The sequence below is a fragment of the Ptychodera flava genome, chromosome 17 (genome assembly GCF_041260155.1).
Source record: "Ptychodera flava strain L36383 chromosome 17, AS_Pfla_20210202, whole genome shotgun sequence".
Taxonomy (NCBI): domain Eukaryota; kingdom Metazoa; phylum Hemichordata; class Enteropneusta; family Ptychoderidae; genus Ptychodera; species Ptychodera flava.
In genome coordinates, this window is record NC_091944.1 from 12,332,171 (window position 1) to 12,356,612 (window position 24,442).

At 38.1% G+C, this 24,442-nt stretch overlaps 2 protein-coding genes across 3 annotated transcripts; both read left to right on the plus strand.

Moving 5' to 3' along the window:
- The first annotated feature begins 485 nt into the window (after positions 1-485).
- On the plus strand, positions 486-7,310 carry LOC139115453 (uncharacterized). Of its 2 annotated transcripts, XR_011548128.1 has the most exons (5): positions 486-661; positions 2,043-2,330; positions 2,899-3,525; positions 3,907-6,524; positions 6,676-7,310. XR_011548128.1 is itself a non-coding variant. In XM_070677563.1 (4 exons), exons 1-4 carry the CDS (start codon positions 628-630, stop codon positions 4,824-4,826), a joined length of 1,869 nt encoding a protein of 622 aa, XP_070533664.1. In that variant the 5' UTR covers positions 486-627; the 3' UTR covers positions 4,827-7,310. The 2 variants fall into 2 exon arrangements, 1 of the variants encoding a protein (XP_070533664.1); XM_070677563.1 differs by having other exon boundaries at positions 3,907-7,310.
- A 1,089-nt stretch (positions 7,311-8,399) lies between these two features.
- On the plus strand, positions 8,400-24,145 carry LOC139115456 (uncharacterized). The gene is made up of 8 exons (XM_070677565.1): positions 8,400-8,482; positions 11,317-11,595; positions 11,964-12,663; positions 13,666-15,249; positions 16,752-17,281; positions 20,290-20,577; positions 21,000-21,734; positions 22,320-24,145. The coding sequence occupies exons 5-8, from the start codon at positions 17,248-17,250 to the stop codon at positions 22,691-22,693; spliced, it is 1,431 nt and encodes a 476-aa protein (XP_070533666.1). The 5' UTR covers positions 8,400-8,482; positions 11,317-11,595; positions 11,964-12,663; positions 13,666-15,249; positions 16,752-17,247; the 3' UTR covers positions 22,694-24,145.
- The last annotated feature ends 297 nt before the right edge of the window (positions 24,146-24,442 follow it).

Below are 24,442 nucleotides of genomic sequence, written 5' to 3' on the forward strand. Positions count from 1 at the left end.
TGTTTGATACAGCGTTGGGTGTTCCCATCTTCTTATTGGTAATTACTTTTGTCACCTGATATTTTGATGTGATTTATGCTATTCTTTCTCTGTTCCCTTTTTCCTCGGCTTAAATAAAACTTTAATCTTAGCAGGAAAGAAAACGAACCCTTGCAAACGATTCGTAAATATCGAAGCAGATACCGTCTAGTATAATATTCAACGGAATGGCACACCTTAAGATCGAGACATAGTACATTTTTTCAATCGTACATGTAAGCTGAGCTTATTTTCAATGGGCGGCAATGTAAGTTTGGTTTATTTTCCTGCCTTTTATCGTTTATCCCTGTACCAACAAAAAATAAGCTCTGACACCGAAGCAAACTGAAATGTTAGTTAGCAATAAGCACTCAACCAGTTGATTTCCAGGTCTCATATTTGCTTTTCAACGCCCGCCCAACAACAACAACCTACACTTCGCTCATATGGCGTAGGTGTGCGAATGCCATTCGTACTAGTAGCGAGTGATAACCCCACCAAGGGGTCATGCTGTCTGTGGTACCGTGTGGAGACTGGCGTCTATGACCTTTACTTTAGTGTCACCGAAAACACTGATGTAGACGGTCTCACCATTTCGCAGCTGTAAAAATGGCGTCAGAAGAAAATCAAACGGATAGTCCAGGTGAGTGTGATGATAAGTAGGAGAAAAGATTGCCTAGTATGATTTAAACTTCAAAAGAGAAAGCACTGTTTCTAAATAAGAAAACATAAAAACTATGCCTAGTGACTGTGGAATTTCAACTGAGATGCACGCTAATGTGTAGAGCTGCCTGTGTGTTCGCGATAACATCACAATCCCATGCGGTAGATACATTTTGCACGAATTCAACGTTTTTTTATGTTTGTGAAAAACGAAAACATGGGATTCAACTTTCGAAAAAGCATGCCAGGTTCGATTGTGAATTGAAGGCTTGATTGTGAGTTTTCAAAATCTTCAATGTTTGGCCCATACCCTCTATGATACTTTTATAAGTTTATCTGCCCTTGATCTCACCGTTTGCTGGTTCTACACAATAAATGTTGTCGGATTCAGAGTGTACACCGGTCGAGTAATCTATCCGGTCTGTTTCACATGGAACCTATCAAACACTTTGCAAATAACATTTCTATTTGGTTTGTTACCTGTCTGCGTCACACGGAATAAAATAGTGTATACCATAACCTCACCATTATGTTTGTTTGTCAATAATTCAACTACTGGTTAGAATATTTACTAAAGCTATTTTTGAAAAAAAAACATCATGGTGTTAGTCACCAAACCTTCTTTTAAGGCTAAGAAAATATGAGATAAATCGTTTTAAAATTATATTCTCCATTCTGCATTTCATCAAAATGCATTACGTGACGCTGGGTTGTTTTAAGGCGTAAACTTCCCCGTGTTGGCCTTGTACAATAAAATGCGGTAGCTTGAAAATTCAAAATGGCGTATGTAAACGGCTGGGTCTATGATTGTTCAGCGAGGTTCAACAAATTTAATGATTAACAGATATTCTATGTATGACATCATGCATGGACCTGTAACCAGTAAACTGAATACTACACCATTTCATGAAATTTTAACGGACGGTAATTCAAAATTGCGTACGACCGTTGGAGAAAGCACCGATTCAGATACTTAATTTTTGTATTTCCCATGACGAAACGCTTGTTCTGCAATACTAATTACACCAGTACAAGAAAGCGGACCTCCATCATTCATTTAGTCTCACGCAGTAGAGTGGACAAAGAGTTAGTTATTTACGTATAAACAGTGTGTGGCCCACCTCTTTCAATGAGCCGCCGGTCGTCCTGCATACGACGATTAGAGAAAATAAATTATAAATTACTAATTTTACAAAACTAAAAATGATAGTTTCTGCTGGTGACAAACACGTCAAATGACTGCTCTTGTTCGTGGTATTACTGACAACACAATAAATAAAACTAATGATATATCCTGCTTCAGTTGTCTGTCACGTAACATTAAACTCGAGATACATTTTTGTTGTACTTTATCCACCAAGGCTCGAACTCGAAGCAAAAGATAATCACATACGCAAAACTACAATCGTTCGGCAACGCAGAGCTGAAAATCACCGAGCTCCTCAGAGGACTCCTTCCGGAAGATGACGTCATTATAGAAAAAAGTGAATCCGGTAAGAAACCGTCCTTGGATGCCATTGGCCAAACAGCTGCTGTCGTCATCGACGCAAGACAGACACGGACACTGGTGACTCCTGAGAGAAGAGATCGGAATGTTGATCACTGGGATGAACTTGACATTGTTTCATCAAAATGCACAATTCCGCCAGGTAAGAGAGTACACCAAAGACATAAAATAACACATAAAATCCATGCCGGTTGTACAGTTGCTGGTTGTACAATGAGAGTGTCAGTATGTCTAGTGGTCTGTCTGTGTGTCTGACTGTACTCTGTCCGTCACGCTGATTTACTGACTGTCTGATTGAGCGTATGACATGTCTTTTCGTTACCATCTTTTATTCTTACCAGTGCAACTGACTCCCCTCATTTTCAGTTTGTGTGCCTTTCTTTTTTTCTTTCTTTCTTTGTCTTTTTTTTTCTTAAAGTTTCTTTCCTTCATGCCTTTCTTTTTTCTTTCATTTTACCGATTATCTGATTGACCGTGTAATGTGAGTGACTATCAACCTGTCTTCCGATTTCTGATATCTGTTCTCACGGCTGAAACTTTTCAGTTGACATATAAATTATAAGGAAGCGATGACTATAACATCTCTGCAAATTCTCTCTGAGAAAACATCCTTATAAATTTAGTAAATCAAAATTATTGTACTTTCACCTTCTCTAATACAGGCATTCACGCCAATTTCATCATTTGTCACCTTATCTCTTTGTTTCCAGGTTCTTCTTTGATTTTTATCTACGGAGATGAACATTCGAAAAACTTGGAAGAGGGCAAAATAATTGCAGACAAATGGTTGACGGCTTGGAAATTCGGTGATGTGCATGCCTGCTCATTGGCTCAGAACAACCGCATCTTCAGTCTCGAAGACCAGTTCAACAAAGCTCAAGAAGAAGAACTCGAAAAGTATTTCCAGCACATTCCACTGTATCCCGATACGAACAAGAGTGTCAGCGTTCTTCTCCTGGGGGCCGAGGAAGATAAGAAAGAGATCCATACTTGTCTTATCCAACATCCTCTCCTTCATGAAGAAAGTAAGGAAGACACAGAAGAGCACCAACATACATCGTCCTATGAATACTTCAAGTTTAAAGAAAATCCCAAAAGTGTACCTTCCATCAAGTTATCCTGCGGCATCCTACAACAGGTTAAATGGTATGGTGAACAAGATATTTGCGACGAGGTGACGTCGAAATTCCTGACAGATCATGGGATCAGCAACAAACTTGGTGTGAAAAAATACCCAGCAGTTGACCGACTCCTGTTGGCGTGTCATTCCGTCGAGTGCTTCCATAAAATCTGCAACCAGCTTTCCAAGATTACAAAACACATGAAGAAGGAACTAAGTAAGTACTGCACAGAGTCATTTTGATGTGTGAAAAGACCCTGTAACACAATTAAAGATGTTTTAATGGCAAAATACGATATCTATACTGTCTTCAAACTGTGCATCAATCTTTTGTTAGGTATTAGAATAAAAATATTAGAAAAGGAATATGAGACACTATAAGTTTTACTCTTGAGAAACACAGCGCGAACCTCTGACGACTGTTGTGTAGGTGCATTTCCGCCTCTTAACAGCCAGCGTTGATGACTGGTTGCTCATTGTCTTTTTGTTTTGTCTGTTTTCGTCCGGAATGAAATGAGTTCGCTTGAATGTCAGTGGTGACAAGTGTAATCGCCGTGATGGGTGAAATTTGATTTACATTCTTCATTTGTTTTCATAGGTAAAGTCGGGATCTCGTTTACCGGTTTTGTGCTGCCGGTCTTGAGTGAACACATCGGCGATGATGAAACTGTCGTAAAGAGAGGTCGGGAAATCATCATAAGTCTTAAGAAGGACGCGAAAGAAAAGCATCTTGAGGAAAAGGAAAGAAAGCTCGGAGAGACAGCTGATGAGTGGGTCAGGAGGCTGTACACATACCATGCAGTTCAGATACCATCCAAGAAATTGCCCAAGATCACTACATTTACTGAGGGGAAAACAGAAGGTGAAGAAGAGGAAGATGAACAACTGGCACCCGAAGACGAATCAGAGATGGTTGTCCCGGTAACCATTACGTCACGGAGTCGATTCGCGTCAATAGAAAAGCAAGATGAGTCAATGGATGAAGAAAATGTTGTTACAGCTATGGTGGAAACTAGACACATTCCGACGGAAAATCCACAATACGCGACCAGCGTTAATATTCCTGATAAAGTCGATACAAGCGAGGCGAGCCAAATGCCTCCCCCTCAGCCCTCACCTGATGTCGCTGCCAGGGAAGCTACAGATCCTGAAAAACAGACCCCGACACAGCCAACGGGATACTCAGAGCCAGCGCCAAGTAAAAGTGAGGGTCACGTGAGCGTCATGATCGACGACGACGAGGAAATGCGGCAACCGATAGTACAGTACAGTTCAGAGCAGGGGGCTGCGAAGCCGACAGGACAGGGAAAAGAGGCGACTCCCCGAAGGAGCGCTGCAGAGGTCGACAAATTACTCATCAGAGAACAACAACCAACTTATTCGCGCAGGTACAATCGTGGTCCTATACAGAAGAACTCGATTGCAGATTGGATCATCGTCGCTGTTGCAATGTGTTTTATCACCGTCGCTTTTATATTCATCATCGTATTTTTCTCTGGAAGCTACGGATACGATTGACTTCTTAAAATAACCTTGTCAACAAATTCATTTGTTCGCTGTCATCACAAGCATTGAGCAAGAAGGAAATTATTGCACATAGGGCAAAGGTCAGATACTGTTTTATGAAGAGATGGACTATTGGTGTAGTGAAGATATGAACATTAATTTATGAGTTTAACTCATGGCATACTTATGTTTCACAAAAAATATAATCAGATGTTACTCTTACTGCCCCTAAGTTACTCAATATTGGCAATATAAGTTTTGTTGGAACTTGTATTGAAATGTCTTCCAGAATCGATCGATAGTCACAGTGAGCATTGCGAAGTCAAATTTTAACTGCAAGGTTCGAAATTCTGCTCTTACAGCGTATATGTTTTAGTAACGGAACAGTTTTGTAGAATAAACATTTTTCCGCTGCACTCAGCGTGTTTCAGAGAATGAGAAAGGGACAGTACTTATACTGATTTTATCCTGTTTCTCAAACTCCTGAGCAGTATCGGTCACTTTTTAGGCGCTGCTAACATAGATTTAACATAGATTTAACTCCTTTTAGACGTGTGTAATAATGAGACGGCATTCTATATAGAGTACAATGACTCGACTTGTGTTTTAAAAACTAATATCCCCAAAAATGATTCATAAATAAAGTTAAATAACGAAGACGTTTAGAATTTAGATGTCACATTTTACAAGTGAGACACACAGCTATAACCGGTGTAGGGTATACTATATACATAAGTCATGGTTGCGTAGCAGATAGTCTGAATACAGCCCACGTGTAAAATTAAGAACCTCGAAGTGTACGATTTTAGAAAATATATATTTTCCTTACAGCTATGCCATAGAGTAGAGAAGATGTCTAGTTGGTAAAACTTGTACACAAAGTTGCATATTTTTGTGTCGCAGCTTGTGATTTGAACGTTTCGTAGACTGAGATAGTCTGCTTCATTTCACAGTATACTAGTACGTTGTTAGTAACACAGTAATTTCTGACAATCGGCCAATTCAGTGCACCCACATCTCTGTGAAATATTAACTGTCATGACCGCCATGTTTTGTATAACACAATTATAAACGAGCATGTCAATAAATACCTGCATCGACATGACTGCCGCTGATTTATACAGAGATGTTAAATTACTGTGGTTTCCAAGCTCACTACAATATTAAATATTTTTGTTCCCATATAGCTAACTATTCTTCTAGCATTTGACCATATTTTCTAGAGTGACTTAAATTAACTTTGCTGTTCTGAATGTTTCTGGTAAGGATAGCGAACTTTATCGAGATACATTGTTGTATGGTGGAACAAGCTATATGCTTTTGAAGGTCCCTAGTTTTGTGTGTCACGTGACCAAGCTGATAACACAGGTAAACACCTAAACTAACGCGGTTATCCCTGGGTCCTTCTAGTGAAAAGATGAACACGTCGGTGCATGTACTAAATATATATATGTAATGTTACCTTAAACTACAGTAAAATCTCATCTTATAGGAGTGTACTTCCCAGTCAGAGATTTACGTCAATTGCAGTATTTTTACTTTAGTGAAGTAGTTTTGATATTAATTTTCAGAGAGAGAGCATTATGTTTACATATAAAATACATGAATTTATGTGCGCATACTTATGTTTCTTTGTGTACAAAAGAAGATTGTATAGGTGTGTCACATAAACAGTTTACATAATACATACATACATACATACATACATACATACATACATACATACATACATACATACATACATACATACATACATACATACATACATACATACATACATACATACATACATACATACATACATACGTACTACATACATACATACATACATACATACGTACGTACGTACGTACGTACGTACATACATACATACATACATACATACATACATACATACATACATACATACATACATACATACATACATACATACATACATACATACATACATACGTTAAACAAATGTTGTTTCGCAGCAACATTTGGAACATAAATTTAGAACATAAACATTTCACTGTGATTCAAATCTTTTGAGAAGTTTTGGTATTTACCGATACAAGTGTCATTCTGCAAACCTTTCGGTTGTTGTGATCACGTTTCTTGAAAAAAACTATCATATAGCTGATAAACTGACCGACATATCAAAAAATATGTTGCTTTTAAGATGACAACTTATAGGATAAGTGTGATTTATGTGCTATTTCGCTCTTTGAAAACACTATTGTGTGACGCCATAGCAATAACCAGCTAACCCTGCGTGTCGGCATAAACCAAAGTACTCAAGCCGAGTCGTGGCTTGGACAACTCATACAGATGATTTGCAAAAGAAATCGACCATCGAACACCATATATGCATTATTCTCACATATAAAACTCAGATGTACTCTTCCGCATACAAAAATACGTCATGTATCAATTTGTTTATCACCTACATTTGTATGGTTAGTTTAGTTGTTTGAAACCCGTAAAGCATGAATAAAATGTATGATTTGTCAACCCGGTCTTGCCTGTGATTTATTTCGCGTCTTTGAAGATTGTGTGGGGTTTTGTTTATTCTTAGTTTATAATTCTTTTGTACAGCATTTCAATTCTTTTAGATTCAGACCCGACAATCACCTCATGCAAAATTTATTCCTTGTCTTGATTATGAATATTTGTCCAGTGTTTGAGGTCGGAAGCTACACAAAGATCATGAGCCAAAAAAATAAATAAATATCGACCGTCTATATGGCGTTGAATGCGTGCCATAATTAAGCTATGCCATTCGTAATTACGACATGCCTTTCGTATGAGATGATGAGATGCAAAATGCGATCCTTTGGACGTGAAGACTTGACATTCGTAAAAGGCTGTGCCATTCGTAATTACGACATGACATGATGAGATGCAAAATGCTTTAGGTGACTCCCTAGTTTGCTGGAAAAGGTGACCTAATTCAAAGCTTCAACTCCTCGGCTGACTCGCAGCGTGTTTGCAAGGTTATATCTGATTGGTCGATTGTCACTATTCACAGTCACTTAGGGAGTCTATTTGTATTGTTTCATTATATTGGTAAGATTCAGCCACCTAATTGGATAACAGCTTCGAAATCGTTGCGAGTCGGCCCCAACTCCTCATCCTGCGTCGCGTGGTATAAACCATGTAACCAGACTGCACAATTATGCTAATGTTGTATCGCGCGTCTTCATTGCGCATTATCAAATGTAATTTCGCATTGAATATTCTCATAGTCAAATTATCGCATTCTTCATGTAAGAATGTCAAGTCTCCATGTTCAAATAATCCCATTTTGCGTCTCATCATGTCATATCGTACTTACGAATGTCGAGCCTTCATGTCCAAATGATCGCATTTTGCATCTCATCAGATCATGTCGTAATTATGAAAGGCATGTCGTAATCACAAATTGCATAGCTTAATTATGGCACGCATTCAACGCCGTGCACAGTCACCGAGTATTAGATACACAGTGTACGGCAAAGTGAAAGAAACATGTTAGAAATAGACATGACATCCACCGTGTGACCTTAAGTGACCTGTCGCGTAAACTGACGCCGGTGACAAAATGAATAGTGACTATCATGTGATTGTGACGTGTCAGGCGTACCTGGTTGCTGGAAGCAGGCAAAATATTGATATCATCATGGCGTCAAAGTCAGATCCTTTAGGTACGTACTATCCTCTCTCATTTATCCAATATGTTTGTGGCTGGGCACAATTTTGTGTCTGTACCACTATTCTTGAACACTGAATCAGTAAATGTAACCGATTTAAATAATTGGGAACAGCAAAGAACACAGCTGCTGGCCTTCTGACGACCATAAGATGCGACGGTGTCGTGAATGTAGCCGTGGTGTTACATGGTCATATCTTATTGATTCCATAGATACTAAGATGAGGACAATGTTACATCTTGGGGGATTTGGAAGATGAATATATGGCGAGCATTACTTTTTCTACTGCTCAACGTTCATTTTTTCGCATAAATTCTGGCAACTTTTTTCTACTATCACATAAATGTTTTTGCGCGTGCGTGTACACCCTATGATGTCCCTCCCTTTTGTTTTGTTGGAACGTTGTTCTTTGTATAAGTACATAACAAAAACGATTGTGAAAGACTTGTATTGCTACAGACTAACTTTTGACATCTAACTTTTGGTATTCATAATAAAAGCAAACTGTACGTACAGCTGTACGATTACCGATGGACAACACGGTAATAATCAGAAGTAGACGTCATTCTGGACTCTGTGAAAATGACGCTACTATAGTTTAACATAGACCCTCGAGGGTCTATGGTTTAAGGGACCGTGGATATTTAAAACATGCGCACGGTAAACGCAACTTAGTGCGATTGGCCTGAAGCCCTCCCCTCCCCTAAACGAAAGTTTGCAAGTGCGAAAATCCAGCCATACCGATCGGTAATTATGTCGCTATGAAATCACGCATACGCTGTAAACCCCGCCCCCAGGCATACCCCCACAAAAATTAATCTTTAAATTTGTTCAGCGCCAACTCCACAATGAGGCAACCAACAGAATGAAATGAATTATAAGTGTATCAAAAATTATTGTCACGTTACTCGTAGCGCACTGGCCTGGTTCATGCCGAACAATATGATATTTTACGATACATAAAAACGAACTACATAATAAGAACTACATTATAAATGTAAACAGTGCAATTTTTGCGCACGATAATCGAAGTACAGCCAAACCTTTTCCCCCACAGAACACAAAATTGCGTTTTCCATGCGCGCGTTTTATCTATCTAAGGCCCCTTAAGTTTGTGCTGAGAAATAAAAGGCATTGCAAACCAACCTACCGATGTTTTGCAAGATTGCACAGGGCATAGAAAGGAGGGGAATTGTCAGACACAAATAATCCAACTGCTGAGGAAAGTCAGGAGGGGATGTTCCCATCCTGACGCAGAAAATTTTGAATATTACAAAATAGAATTATTTTACTATAATGGACAACACTTTTCAGAAAGGCTCAAAATTATTTGGACACGAAATACATTACCCTGTATTACTTAACCAACAGAGCAGTTAACATTCTGATTGAAAAATTCTAAAGCGTGTGAAAACATCACGGTTGTTCATTATTACAATGTATTATGGAGATTATTCAATTTATTGATACAAACTCAACGGTCTTGTTCGTATGTAGACCTGCAATTCAAGATCTTCCTTAGGAACCCAACCTATATAGATCCTTTTAAGTTACAGAGTATCCAACTTTGAAAGAATATAGATTCAGCATTATCGTATGTAAAAAATGTGAAAGAGGCTCCCCACCTAACTATCCAAAATGTTTTTGTGTCGAGTTTGTGTTTGATTCGTTGCGTTTCTTATCCGATTGTTTGTGTTAATGAAATGTTTGTTTCGCTTCGGATATTTGTAGGGAGGTTTGGATTAGTGTGTACGGTAATGTTTTGTTTGTGTGGGGAAAGCTTATGGCGAGACGCAGCTAGCGGACCTATGGTGTTACAATGTTGATAGAGTGGCCCTTTGACGCTTGCGTTCGAAACCCGAGTGTGGTTTCTCATCAGTCGCAGTGTAGATTCTTTCCTTAGTTTGTGTTTGTGAAAATTTATTTAATGCATTTTAGTGGTCTTGCTCTTCGAGTAGCGAGGCAAGTATATTAATTTTTGGGTCTCGTTGTGAATCCGTTTGGTGGTTCGGTTTGTTTGTTCTATGTTTCTTTACTTCTGTAAATTTTGTTTTGACTAGTGTGTCTTTTAGATTTTTCGGAGGTTTGTGATTTTTTGGGCAATAAGTACCACTGCGGGGTACGGATTTTTATGTTTTATGGATCAAGACACTTCTACGTATCATGATCGATGTGTTTGTTGTCGTACATTTTGTTAAATAGTTCGTGTACTTTGTTTATTGTTTGTTCTATTTGCCAAAAGAAATTATGATCTGTTACCTATATTGATGAGGTTAGAGTGAAAAACGAATTTTTTCTGCCCTCTGGATCGATTGAAATCTGTCAATATTTAAATTCATTTAGCAAGTCCGAACAGTCCGACACGGACTCAAATCATTTTGCCAACGGAGTATGTACCTTGCAGCGATCAGACAAGAAAACTAATAGGGAACTTATAAACATTCTCTTCGATGTGAGATAAAATTTCAATGAATCGAGTGTTCAAGAATATGGAAACTTACTTTTAGGGCACTGCTTTTTTATCCTATGATTGCTGTATGCAAATATTACTCCATTAGAAGTTTATATGAATATTTCTATTGATAACAACTCATTATCCTACTCAATATTTATCACTATGCATACATAAATAGAAGATCATCAATACGCATTTCGCAACATGTATCATTATGACGTTATATATATATATATATATATATATATATATATATATATATATATATATATATATTATTTACCTGATTACACCTGCTTTAAACATCATTATTCTTGGTAAAAGATTATACCACCACTTTATTACCGACATATCTGTAATGTTTGTGTTACAGGAAAGAAGCAGGTGCTGTGTGTTTATACAAAGCTACGATCATATAAGACGGCCAAAGAGAAAGTGAAAAAACTGCTCGGTGAAGTAGTTGATCACAATGATGTTGTCATTGTGCCATACGATGGTACAGAGCAGTATGGAGATGTTTTAGCTGTGACAGCCATTGTTGTCATTGACGTCAGGCAAACACGGACTCTGATAACGCCAAGTCGACGAGACCGAAATGTAGATCACTGGGAAGAACTGAAAAACCTGACAACTAGCATCACAGATCCTCCAGGTACTTATATTCAGTGACACAATTTCAGTTAGTGATTCACTCTTCACTTGACATGTCATTCAACTTCAATTTAGTATCAACAATTTGTTGTTGTTGTTGTTGTGTCGTTGTTGTTGTTAGATGTTTTGTTTCCTTTTACTAAGCACAGAATTTCACTATATTGCATGTTATCATGATCTATTAATCCCTCTACTATGTTGTTATTTTTTACTCTAACTACATCGTCCACTCGCACGGCTCGTGAGCCAGAAAGGAGTCCGGCGAGGAGACCTTGACAAGCGAAGATGCTCTGACTACTTCTCGTAGTACTCCTTGTTTCGAAAATCAGTTTATAATACGTTGCACAAATTTCAATTTCAATTTTGCAGGTTCTGTATTGATATTTCTGTACGGTGATGAACAATCGAAAGGGAATGGATGAAAGTTTGCTAGTAAGTGGGAAGTGGATGGATGCTTGGAAATTCAATGATGAACGTGCCTACTCCACTGCACAGATGAAAAGGGTGTTCAGTTTTGAGGAAACTTTGACTGAAAAACAGAGGAAAACTCTCAAAGAGTATCTTGACATTGTTCCCTTGTTTCCTCGGAGACGTGCAAGTACCAATGTCCTTTTACTGGGAACTCAAGAAGTTCGGAAGGAATATTGTCAGTATCTTGATGAACATCCATTTATCCATCAGACTGCATTTAACAGCGAGACGTTCAAATCTGAATACCGATATTTCAATTACAACCACGAGAAAACACTTGCAAGTGGTCCGTCTATTAATGTCCATTTTGGTGACACAGAGATGCCCATCAAACTTTGCCATTTTCAAAATGTGAGAGATGCTCTCTCAGAGCAAGTAGCTGAAGGCCTCTTAAACAGTCGTGGGAAAGGTTACAAAAGTAGTGGAAGGTTGTTTGCAAAGTTCTGTGGTTGTTTTTTGGATTGTTGTCAAAGCTCAAGATGGCATGCCGGCAACATCGATATTGACCGTGTTTTGGTGTCCTATCACTGTGAAGCATGCTTTCAGAAAGCCGTGGATCAACAAGAAGAGATATCTACCTTTTTCAAGACTGAACTCGGTAAGTAAAGTCTCGGTCTGATATAATACTCCGAAAAGTACACACATTTATAATATAACTATTTACTTGTCTCAAATTAACACTGTGAACTTGATAATTTAGACAAACATGAATGATGAGACAGCTAGAAAATGAGCAGCATAGAGTCACTGGTATAAAAGGTCAATGAGAGCACAATGAAATGTTACAAGAAAGACATCAAACGTGAATAATAATGAGCTTCGTCTGTTTACAAGAATGAATATTTCGCGAATTCGAAGTCAATATAGTCAGATTTTCTCTGCTCGTCAACAGTGTTGATCAGACACCACTACAAACTTACTGCGAGCATTAGTTAAGTGTGGTCACGTGGTAATATTTTCCTATTTATCTATAGGAACAATTCCGGGACACTGTATTAGTGGTACCTGAGCTCCAAAACCATATACTTATGACTATGTGAAACTTCCCGAATATTTGCATAAACTGTAATATTTACTTCACAATGGGATGTATTGATATAGTTGATAGTTCTTTGTCTTACATCTGTATGTATGTATGCATGTATGTATGTATGTATGTATGTATGTATGTATGTATGTATGTATGTATGTATGTATGTATGTATGTATGTATGTATGTGTGTGTGTGTGCATGCGTGCGTGCGTGCGTGCGTGCGTGTGTGTGTGTGTATGTATGTATGTATGTATGTATGTATGTATGTATGTATGTATGTATGTACGTATGTATGTATGTATGTATGTATGTATGTATGTATGTATGTATGTATGTATGTATGTATGTATGTATGCATGCATGCATAATATAAATATAACATATAGGCCTACAGATACAAAACATTATAATACATAAATTACTATACATACAGATAGATTCATTATATTTATGTATTCAGAGAGAGAGAGAGAGAGAGAGAGAGAGAGAGAGAGAGAGAGAGAGAGAGAGAGAGAGAGAGAGAGAGAGAGAGAGAGATGTCAATAACCAAGACTTTTTTTCTTGCAGGTGAAGTCGGTTTTGATGTCCGTGGAGAAGTGCTACCATTCCTGACGAATGGCATATCAACAGATGGCAAGTTTGTAACAGACGAGTATCGTTCTGTCCTAATGGACCTGAAGAAAAAGACAGGTGAAAAACACCTTGCTGAAAAGCAGCACAGACTAAAGAAGTCATCTCCAGGAGTTGTGAAACAAATGTTTGTTTATCAGTCAGCACAGACATCAGCTGTGTGATCACGTGGTCTTATTTAAATAACAGCTGCCTCTGCCCAGGTATATACACCGAGACATATCATCGTCATATGATTTGTGATTTCTCAAGTTTGCAGGTGAAGTCGGTTTTGATGTCCGTAGAGAAGTGCTAAGGGAGCAGACTAAGTCATATAGTGTTCAAACCTATATGTATAGTGCGGATGTTGTAACCAATAACAATGCATATTGTACATTGTACCTGTAAAGCTAGACAGTATATTTTTATTTGTTTAGGGAGAAGATGGAAGAATTGTTTTAAAATATCTGTAATATTTCTATAGCAACACAGGTTATCTGGCAATGTTGTTAACTGTGCAACACAGGTCAGGCGTCGACCCTCGTCAGCACATGTACTTTTCTGAAACGCTGCATTGAACTATTGTTTCACGATTAGTTTTCGATGGTCCATGCTTATCAGTAAAGTCCAGAATATATGTCTTTTTGCCGTTTTGTAACATATACCAAAACAGTCGCTGTAAGTTTGACAAATTGATTTGTAATACTTATCTTTGAAGTATTTTTTCTTTTACATGATATTAGCTGGATTATGGCAACAAACTTAAATTTCAAAAAAAATTCAGAACAATTAGCTCTTCATTTCAAACATGAACATTGCACTGTGATCCAAAATTTTTCTATCAATTTTCATATTGACTCCTACTGGTTTAAAGGGACAAAGTCGGCAATTTTTCATGAATTTTGTGAGATACTACTTTGTCCCTTTACAGTGTTATTCTGAGGACCTGTCAGTCTTTGTGAGCAGACTTCTAATAAATCGGTGATATTCTTCATAAGGTGACCGTTATTGTCAACATCATGTTGCTTTTAAACCAATCTTTGAACGCTGTAGGCTATACGCTATTTTGTTCTTTCAAAATCGTGTAATGTATGTCACTGTAGCAATACCCTACACACACGTTTATTATGTTCATACTTGTAGGTAAAGTAAATGCATTCTTTTCCCATGGTTTGGACAACGCATGAAGGTGATTTGCAACAAAGCCTGTAGTCGAACACTATATATCAATCTACATTACTCAGATATACTCTTCCGCAAACAAGAAACGTCATTGTATCAATTAATCGTCACCTTGCATACCATCTACATAAATTTAATATAATTGGTTTGGTTGTATGAACTCGCACAATATGAATATAATGCATGATTTGTTATCCTGGCCCTGCTATTACAGAATAACAAGATTGGAGCTTATTTGGGATAATTTGATGGCGACGTAATGTCCTTAATATCTATGAATGTAAGCTCATCTGCTTTTCTTTTTACGTTACACACTTGTTTTTGTGAGTAATTTGTAATATTGCAACATTCAGCTATATGGCACCTAACATTTTTTCAGCTATATTTATATATAATCCCATGGTATTTTTCTCTGTTTGACGTCATCGTATACGAGTGTTTTTCGCGGAGCCGTACAACTTCGAGCCGAAGGCGAGAAGTTGTGCGGCTCCGCGAAAAACACGAGTATACGATGACGTCAAACAGAGAAAAATACCATGGGATTATATATTTATCACATGAACAGTCTTCTTATTTTTCTTTTGACGTAGATGGATCAAAATTATCGTAACAAATTGCATGAATTTCGTCGCGATTTGTGTTTTACTTACGCGGATTACTTTCATTTAAAGAGTAAAGCGGCCCGTCACCCAGGAGATACTTTCATTCATAAATCCATCAAGCTGAAATTTGCTACACTAAAGGGTATCTCCACCAACCAGACGTACGGATTCGGTCACGTGAACGTGTCAATCATTGTCTCGCGCTGTACGGATGCCAAGGCAAGTTGGCCATCGGGGGACACAGCTTTCCACCGTGCTGGCGACGGATAATCATAGTATTCAGAGTTACTTAGAATATTTACAATTATATTTATGAAGTAAATGAGACGACACGATCGAAACAGTAATTCTCATTCTCAGAGATGCCGTGGCTTTCAAAATATCACACAAGTTTACGACCTTTGCGAGCGCGAAAGTTCCGAGATTCGTTCGATGACACACTCATTGCATGTCTGTGCCCACAACGTTCCGTCACCGGTCTCTGCCGGTGTCAACTCGTCCGGCAACTCGTCAATCCCGATCTCGGTCAAATGTTTTCGTCTTACGAACTTTGATGTTTGCATTGACACATATCTCGTCCATGGATACATCCTAATTTTGTCGACGGAAACTCTGTTTTGAGTGTTGTCTGAGTCAACTTTCGAAGTACATGGGATTCCACAGCGCTGCACACAGCTCAAAAGCTTATGTCTTCGCTACGGCATTATGCCGCGCTGCAAGTTTGATTCCGAGCGAGACTTTACGGAGTTTTTGTGTGATTAAGGAAATTGATCGTTGATTGTCGAATGACTTTAGGCTTGTGCCTCCTATGTCGCTTTCCCGAAGATTATACTATACTCATTTATTCAGTTTGAGGTGTAGGTTTCGGTTTTATCGCCAACCGGGATCGCCAGGTACGACGTCCCACACGACTCGACTGGAGCCGACACGTTACTGAGCCATTAAAATAACGATCGTCGGTATCTCCATTCGATTCTCGGGAAAAGCTATTGTTTTAGCGACTTGAAATTTCGTTGGACAAATATGCCTTCTATGTTTCCATGTCTGGATTTATCGGGTCACCTTTTTGTAAAAATAACGTTCGAGCTAGCACGGCATCGATCACAACAAATCTGTTCGTGTCGCGACGCCTGCATGTATGAACGGTACCATGAAAGAAAAAAGTTCCGGTTGATGACGTACAACAGGGGTAATTCGGATTTCTTATCCGTCCTGTTCTACGTCACACAGGTGGGAATTCGGGCCAGTTCATGTGATAAGGCACCTAACATTTTTGAGAAATTTGAAAAATATGTTGATCCAATTATCCCAAATTAGTTCCAATCGTGTTGAATGTAATTTATTTCGCCTTTTCAGTTTATGTGTTGTTTTTATTGTAGTATTAAAGTCGCTTTGTGGCATTTCAATTCTTTGAAAGTCAGCCCCTACTATGAATAATTCATTCCATGTCTTGATTCTGCATATTAGCTTATACGCTGTATTCGCGGTTGGAAGCCATACAATGCTGAGTTAAAGAAACTGCTATATGAACCGCAAAATAACGTATGCACAGTCACTGAACATTACATAGATACACAGTGTACGGGGAAGTGAAAGGAATATCGATCAGAAATAGAACGACAGCCACTACGTGACCTTGAATGACCTGCCTGGAATTATCTGTTGTTTAACCTTTTGCTAGTGACTAAAAGACTTGTGACGATCATGTGATCGTGGCGTAACTGGTCGCTGTAGGCAGAAAAATACTTCAATTACCATGGCGTCGGCATTAGTCGAGTCCGTTGCTGAAGGTAGGTACTATCTTAGCTCTGATTCATCCAATATATATATGCAACTGGGAAACAGTCAAGACATGTTACAGCATCTAGGAGCGATCTGCGATTAAGTGCCGCCATTACAGGGCGAATGTTGGAGTATGACGTCATCAGTTTGTGATATACAACGGCTTCTTGAACACACTAAAACCAGTGAATATTGCCTGAAACTGATGCCAAAATGGTGAGAACAGCTAAACAGAAAGCCTTATGGCGGCCAGAAGTTGCGACTGTATTTGATCGTTACCCTCGAGGGCCACATAAAACATTCGTACACATGTAGTTTCGTTTTGAACTATATGCTGCTCCTGGTCTGGTACCAGTTAACTCGCACCTTTTCCAACCCGCCCAGAACAAACTCGTCCGATTCTAACTCCTCTCACGAGGCTGTATAAAGCCGGTAACACAGCCCTGCCACGCAGAGCTAGTCCATACCAACTCGCCAATACTAACTCGCCTGATACCAACTCGCCCGATACCAACTCGTCTGATACTAGCCCTGCGTACAGGTATGTGTGTTCCCGGCGTTATATACGGCCTCCACCACCATATGCGATCAGTGTATGTGGTACAGGCCGTGAAACGCCCGGAACACACAGACCTGTACGCAGGGCTAGCCTGATACCAACTCGCCCGAAATCAATTTGTAATTTTTCATGAGTACCTTATCCTGACAAATCGTCGACTTTAAATAACGTCCGACCGGTTAAAAGGAAGGATTCACGACGCAAGATAAGCTTACTTGAAATCGACAACACCAATCGACCAAAATACACGTGCAGCAGGGTGGCTTAACCACAATGCTATTGCTGAGGCGATACTCCGTTGCCAGCTCTGCGTAGCAGGGCCGGCTGTGTGTTACCGGCGTTATACGGCCTCCCATCGCATACGTTGATCGCATATGGTGGGAGGCTGTGTAACGCCGGTAACACACAGCCCTGCCACGCAGAGCTACCCCGGTACCGCGTATGACGGCTTTCGCTACCGCGTAATATGTTGAATTTGTGACGTATTGGAACTTATTTTGTAATTTCCACATGGTAGAACATTGTTTTCTTCATTCAAGTGGAAGAAGAGCAGTTTATTTAGCTGAAATGTGGTGAATATTGGCGAAAAAAGTCCCGCTTGTCAATAGCCAATTTCAGGCTCCCAATTTTTGACAATCGCCTTTGAGTGGACCCCGGAAGTGGACACTCCGTAAATTTTACAACACAGGGTGTGTAGACTCTATAACACCAGATATATGTTATTATACTACATGTACATATCAAACAACGAGCGAGTTGGTACGGACGAGTTGGTTCTGGGCGGGTTGGAAAAGGTGCGAGTTGACTGTAAATCCTCGTGGTCGTGATCACGGTCACCAGTCGTGTACTCCTCCCATAAATTATGTTGATTGTTGCAGCAAAGTCACTGATTTAATTTCACGTGCCGCCAACTGGTAAATTTCGATAATTTTACAAATCATCGCAAAACATGTTTCGAAGGTTGATGTACTGATTTTACATACTTTTGACCTTGACCTAAAAATTTGGAGTGGAAAGTAGAACTGTTCGTAACTGCCTTTCCATAAGCATATTCGAAAAACATGCCCTCCCCTGAATTATGATGCCCACTGCCCTTCAGTATCAATGGTCAGCGCGCTCCCCACCCCTCACAACCATTCAAGTTCCCCACTGCCCTCTCCCTACCACTGAAATTCCCCATTACTAAACTGCGCCAGAAAAAAAAAACATCATTTCAACCTTTGGACATTGCTCCACTTTACGGTCGAAGCTTAATCATCGATCCCTGAAGTTCTATCAACCAAGGCATTCCCCTTCCTTTACCTATTTTCCGGTACCCACTGCCAGAAATGTTCTCCCGGCCAACTGTACAAACTGAAATTTCTTCCCCGCCCGCTATTAATATTGACTTTGCTCCCCTCCCATTGATGAGTTTTTAAATTTGCCCGTCCTCTGAAAAACTGCGCACGAACACCTTTTTACACGAACAGTTTCGTTGGCGGCACCTGTAATTCGTATGTAGACTTTTTACTGCTTTTAAGAATTCTTCAAGGTTCCACGTGTATCCCTTAAACAATTACAGATAATATATTGATTTATCCGATCTAAAAAGAATATAGGTTCGGACTATTGGTTTGAACAAATTTACCCAGTATAGACAAGAAGGGGTGCTAGAAAAATGTTTCCGACCTCCAAACCGATTGAAATCTGACCATATTACAGACCAACGGCGAATTATAAAACTACATATAAAATCAACACGATCTTCGCGATCATATGGGTCAACAATTTGCAAAGTGATTGTCGGAGCTTTTGACTGTTTCATCTGATGATCCGATGTACGGAAATATTCCCCATTGATAACAATTCATTATCTCTGGATGGAATACAGCAAATGCAACAATTAAATCTTCATAAAAGATATATAATTCACTTTGCATTATTTATAGTGATCTCAGCATTAGATGTATGGTGGATCAGTTTCAAAGTTTAGTTGCAGGCATTCGACATCAGAGAGAGAGAGAGAGAGAGAGAGAGAGAGAGAGAGAGAGAGAGAGAGAGAGAGAGAGAGAGAAGATTTTCATTACTCAAATTGCCTGAATAGGAGATTCCTTCAGAAGAAAATACACACTTTGATAGCAATGTCAGAAAAAAATTGAATGAAAACACAGCAGAAAATTAAAGCAGCTTGATCATTAGGGTTACCTAAATAATAAATTTTACGTCACTTTATTGACATAAATGTTTGCTCACCATAATGTCATCTAGCACTGAAACAAGTGTTATATGCTTTCATTGCAATGATTGAATGGAGCTTTCCACCGGAAACACTGTTGTTGCCGCTTGGCTTCTGATGTATATCATGTGCAAGAACCATGTGAGATATGTTGATAATCCACCCAATCTGAATATCAAATCGACTTTCTTGATAGAAGTTTATTCTGCAATCTATCACCTTCTTGCACTTTTTTGTTGCAGGAAAGAAGCACAAGAAGCAGATTCTGTGTGTTTCTACGAAGCTACAGTCATATAAGACGGCCCAAGAGGAAGTAAAAACTCTGCTTGGTGAAGTAGTTGATAGCAATGATGTTGATATTGTGATACACGATGATAAAAAGCAATACGGTGATGCTTTAGCTGTGACAGCTATTGTTGTCATTGATGTCAGGCAAACACGGACTCTGATAACGCCAAGTCGACGAGACCAAAATGTAGATCACTGGGATGAACTAAGGGACCTGACAACAGGCATCACAGATCCTCCAGGTACTTGTGTTCAGTGACACAATTTCAGTTTACGGTTCAACTATTCCATTGACATGTTATTCAACTTCAACAGCAGCAGCAGCAGCAGCAGCACAAGAAACAACAACAACAACAACAACAACGATAACCCCCACAAGAACAATAAAAATTATTATTATTATTATTATTATTATTATTATTATTATTATTATTATTATTATTATTATAGCTAATGTAGGATGAATATGATATTTCATGCTCTCACTTTATTTCATATTATCAATCATTTTACTTTATGATATTATTTAATTCTTGTCTTTTTGCCATACATCAATTATCTTTGTGCCAAAATCAATTGTCGCTAAATTGAATGAACAAAATTCGTCATCAAGTTGCTCATAGCAACTAAATAAATACTTCCATCACAATTTCAATTTTTGTAGGTTCTGTATTGATATTTCTATATGGTGATGAAAAATCGAAACAATTGGAAGACGAAAGATCCAAAGGTAAGGATGAACAACTGAATGAAAGCTTGCCAGTTTGTGAGAACTGGATGACAACTTGGAAATACAATGATGAATGTGCCTACGCCATCGCTCAAAGGAAAAGGGTGTTCAGCTTAATGGACGCTTTAAATGAAAAACAAAAGAAAAGTCTCAAAGAGTATCTTGATATTGTTCCCTTGTTTCCTCGGAGACGTGCAAGTACCAATGTTCTTTTACTGGGAACCCAAGAAGTTCGGAAGGAATATTGTCAGTATCTTGATGAACATCCATTTATCCATCAGACTGCATTTAACAGGGAGACATCCAAAGCTGAGTACCGATATTTCAATTATAACCACGAGAAGACACTTGCCAGTGGTCCATCTATTAGTGTCCACTTTGGTGACACAGGGATGCCCATCAAACTTTGTGATTCAGACGTACAAGTACATGTAGCCCTCTCAGAGCAAGTATCTGAAGGACACTTGAACGGTCGCGGCATAGGATATAAATCTAAAGGAGAGCGTACCTGTTGCAGTCCAGTGTGTTGTATGGGTTGTCCAAGCTCAAGATGCCATGCCAGCATCATTGATATTGATCGTGTTTTGGTGTCCTGTCATTGTGAAATGTGCTTTCAGAAAGCCATGGACCAACAAGAAGAGATTTCTACTTTTATCAAGACTGAACTCAGTAAGTAAAATATAAGTCTGAGTGTGCATATATATATATATATATATATATATATATATATATATATATATATATATATATATATATATATATATATATCACTGTTTGTAATTTAGGACATGTGTGTTACTTAGGGAGAGGGGGAAGAGAGACTGAGTTTAATAGTAGTCATTGGTAACGTTCAGCACGTCTTCTATCTCGGTAAACAATCATTTCAAATGGGTGACAGTCTTCATGGAAATGACAACGTTAATGCCTCGATTAAAACATTATGATGTGCAGTCATCTGTGATGATTATTCATGTGACGATAGATAAATAGATAAATAAATATATAAATAGATAAATAAGTAAAAATACATAAATAGTCTATATCAAATAAATATACACAGTACACACACGTAGTATCATTATATATATATATATATATATATATTTATGTGTGTATATATATATATATATATATATATATATATATATATATATATATATATATATATATATATATATATATATATATATATATAGGTAGTAATGGAGGACAGAGAAAGAAAATGAATCAAAATGACCCAATTTTTTCTTGTAGGAAAAGTTGGTTTTGATGCCCATGGGGATGTACTTCCATTCCTGGCAAATAACCAAGCAACAGACAAGACGTTTGGAACAGAGAAGTATCGTTCTGCCATAATGGACATGAAAAAAAAGGTGCCTGAGGAACACCTTCACGAAAAGCAGCACAGACTGAACAAGATGTCTCCAGAAATCGTGAAAAAAATGTTCGTGTATCAGTCAGCGCAGACTCCAGCCGTGAGATTGCATAGTCGTATTGAAATCAGTACTGCCTGTAACCGGCAGAGTCCACCTACGTGGGTCCATGTTATGTTAATTGTTGGAGTTATCCTTGTTGTGGGTACTGCATATGTGCTAGTAGTTAAATTTGTGATCCTAGAGATGATTTAACAATAAACCATGTATATTATACACTATGTGTGACATGTGCAAAACTGATAGTATAGTTTGTATTTCAACATTCTAGGAGACGATAAGAAACGTTCGTTTCGAAAGAATCAGTGAGATTACCCTTTTAAAGTGATAGCAACATAAATGATGAAGCAGCTGCGACTACTGAGCATTGACGTACTTGCTTTACATGTCTTATGACTGGCGATAAATGTTCGAATGTTTTGACCGATCAATCACTAACATTTGCTAATGTGTGAGTGCTAATGACTCTCTTTGCCCTCGCTCTGAAGGAAAGCTTTATTGTGACATTGCCTTGTGATTTCACGACACTATGCAAAATTCTTATTTATTTTTCTACTGTGAACTGATCAAGGCCAAAGTTTCAGAACAACTTGAATTTTGCTGCATGCCTTAAATTGAAACGATGGCCACTGCCATTTCAAATAAAGTCTCATTATGTCTTCCATGTATTCTCAGACTTGAATTTCTGTACACATTTAAGCATATTAACCGATTTATCACAGAGTGATATTGGCATACCGTAGAGAAGGTATCTTCAATTTAAAAAATTCTACCACTTCCCGTACGTAACTTGGAAAGATGTCATTTAGTTTCATCAAACTTTCTGTTTTTGAAACATAAAAAGCTCATTCAAGAATTTTGCTACAATACCCATTAAAGAATTGGAAGTTCGTGATGAAATTTACCTCTGAATAGGCTAAGCATTTAATCACAAATTACATATTTAAAATTCCATAAACTTCTCAAAGGGCTTAGTGGCGGATACAATTATGCATAGCAATTTTTTATTACTCGTTAATTTTGGTAACTCATAGTAATGTATCTTACTAGTCTTTTAAAATGCTCCTGCAATGACTATTCAACTTGTACAGTTTTATCTTAATTTTCTGTTTTGTTAAGACCAGGTCTGACTTATGAATTTTCAACAAAAACTCAAATTTTGCCAATCTAAGAATATTGCAATAAATATAATGACATGTCTTTAATTTTCATTAGCTGTTCAGCTTACTTATCACTATTTATGAGATGAGTATCTATACATTTTTGAAACATGAGAAGCTCATTCAAGAATTTTGCTGCAATACTAATTACAGAGTTGAAAGTCCGTGATGAAATTTACCTCTGAAAAGGCTAGCATTTTATCATAAATTGTATATTTAAAATTCCGTAAACTTCTCAAAGGGCTTAATGGCGGATACAATTATACATAGCAATTATTCAAATTACCCATTAATTTTGGTACCTCATAGTAATGTATCTTACTAGTCTTTTAAAATGCTCCTGCAATGACTATTCAACTTGTAGCCTAGTTTGTTTTCAATTATCTGTTTTCAAGACCAGGTCTGATAAATGAATTTTCAACAAAAACTCATATTTTGCCAATTTACGAATATTGCAATAAATATAATGGTGTGGCTTTAATTTTCATTAGCTCTTCAGCTTAATTATTACTATTAATGAGATGAGATGATGTTTGTGTGTAATTGTAATCCAGAATTCAATGTTATGGCAATGAAATAGCAGCATGGTGAGTATGAATCATTGCCTCTGTTGATCTTTCTCACATAATTTAAACTTCAGCCCTGGATACACTAAAAACTTTATTTCTCAAATGCCACCAGTCGTGCCATGTCGATGTATGAATGATAGCGAGTAGGCCTATGTGATGTGGTGATGTGATGGATGTTCGCACAGTTAGGGGCCGTGGATAATTAAAACACGCGC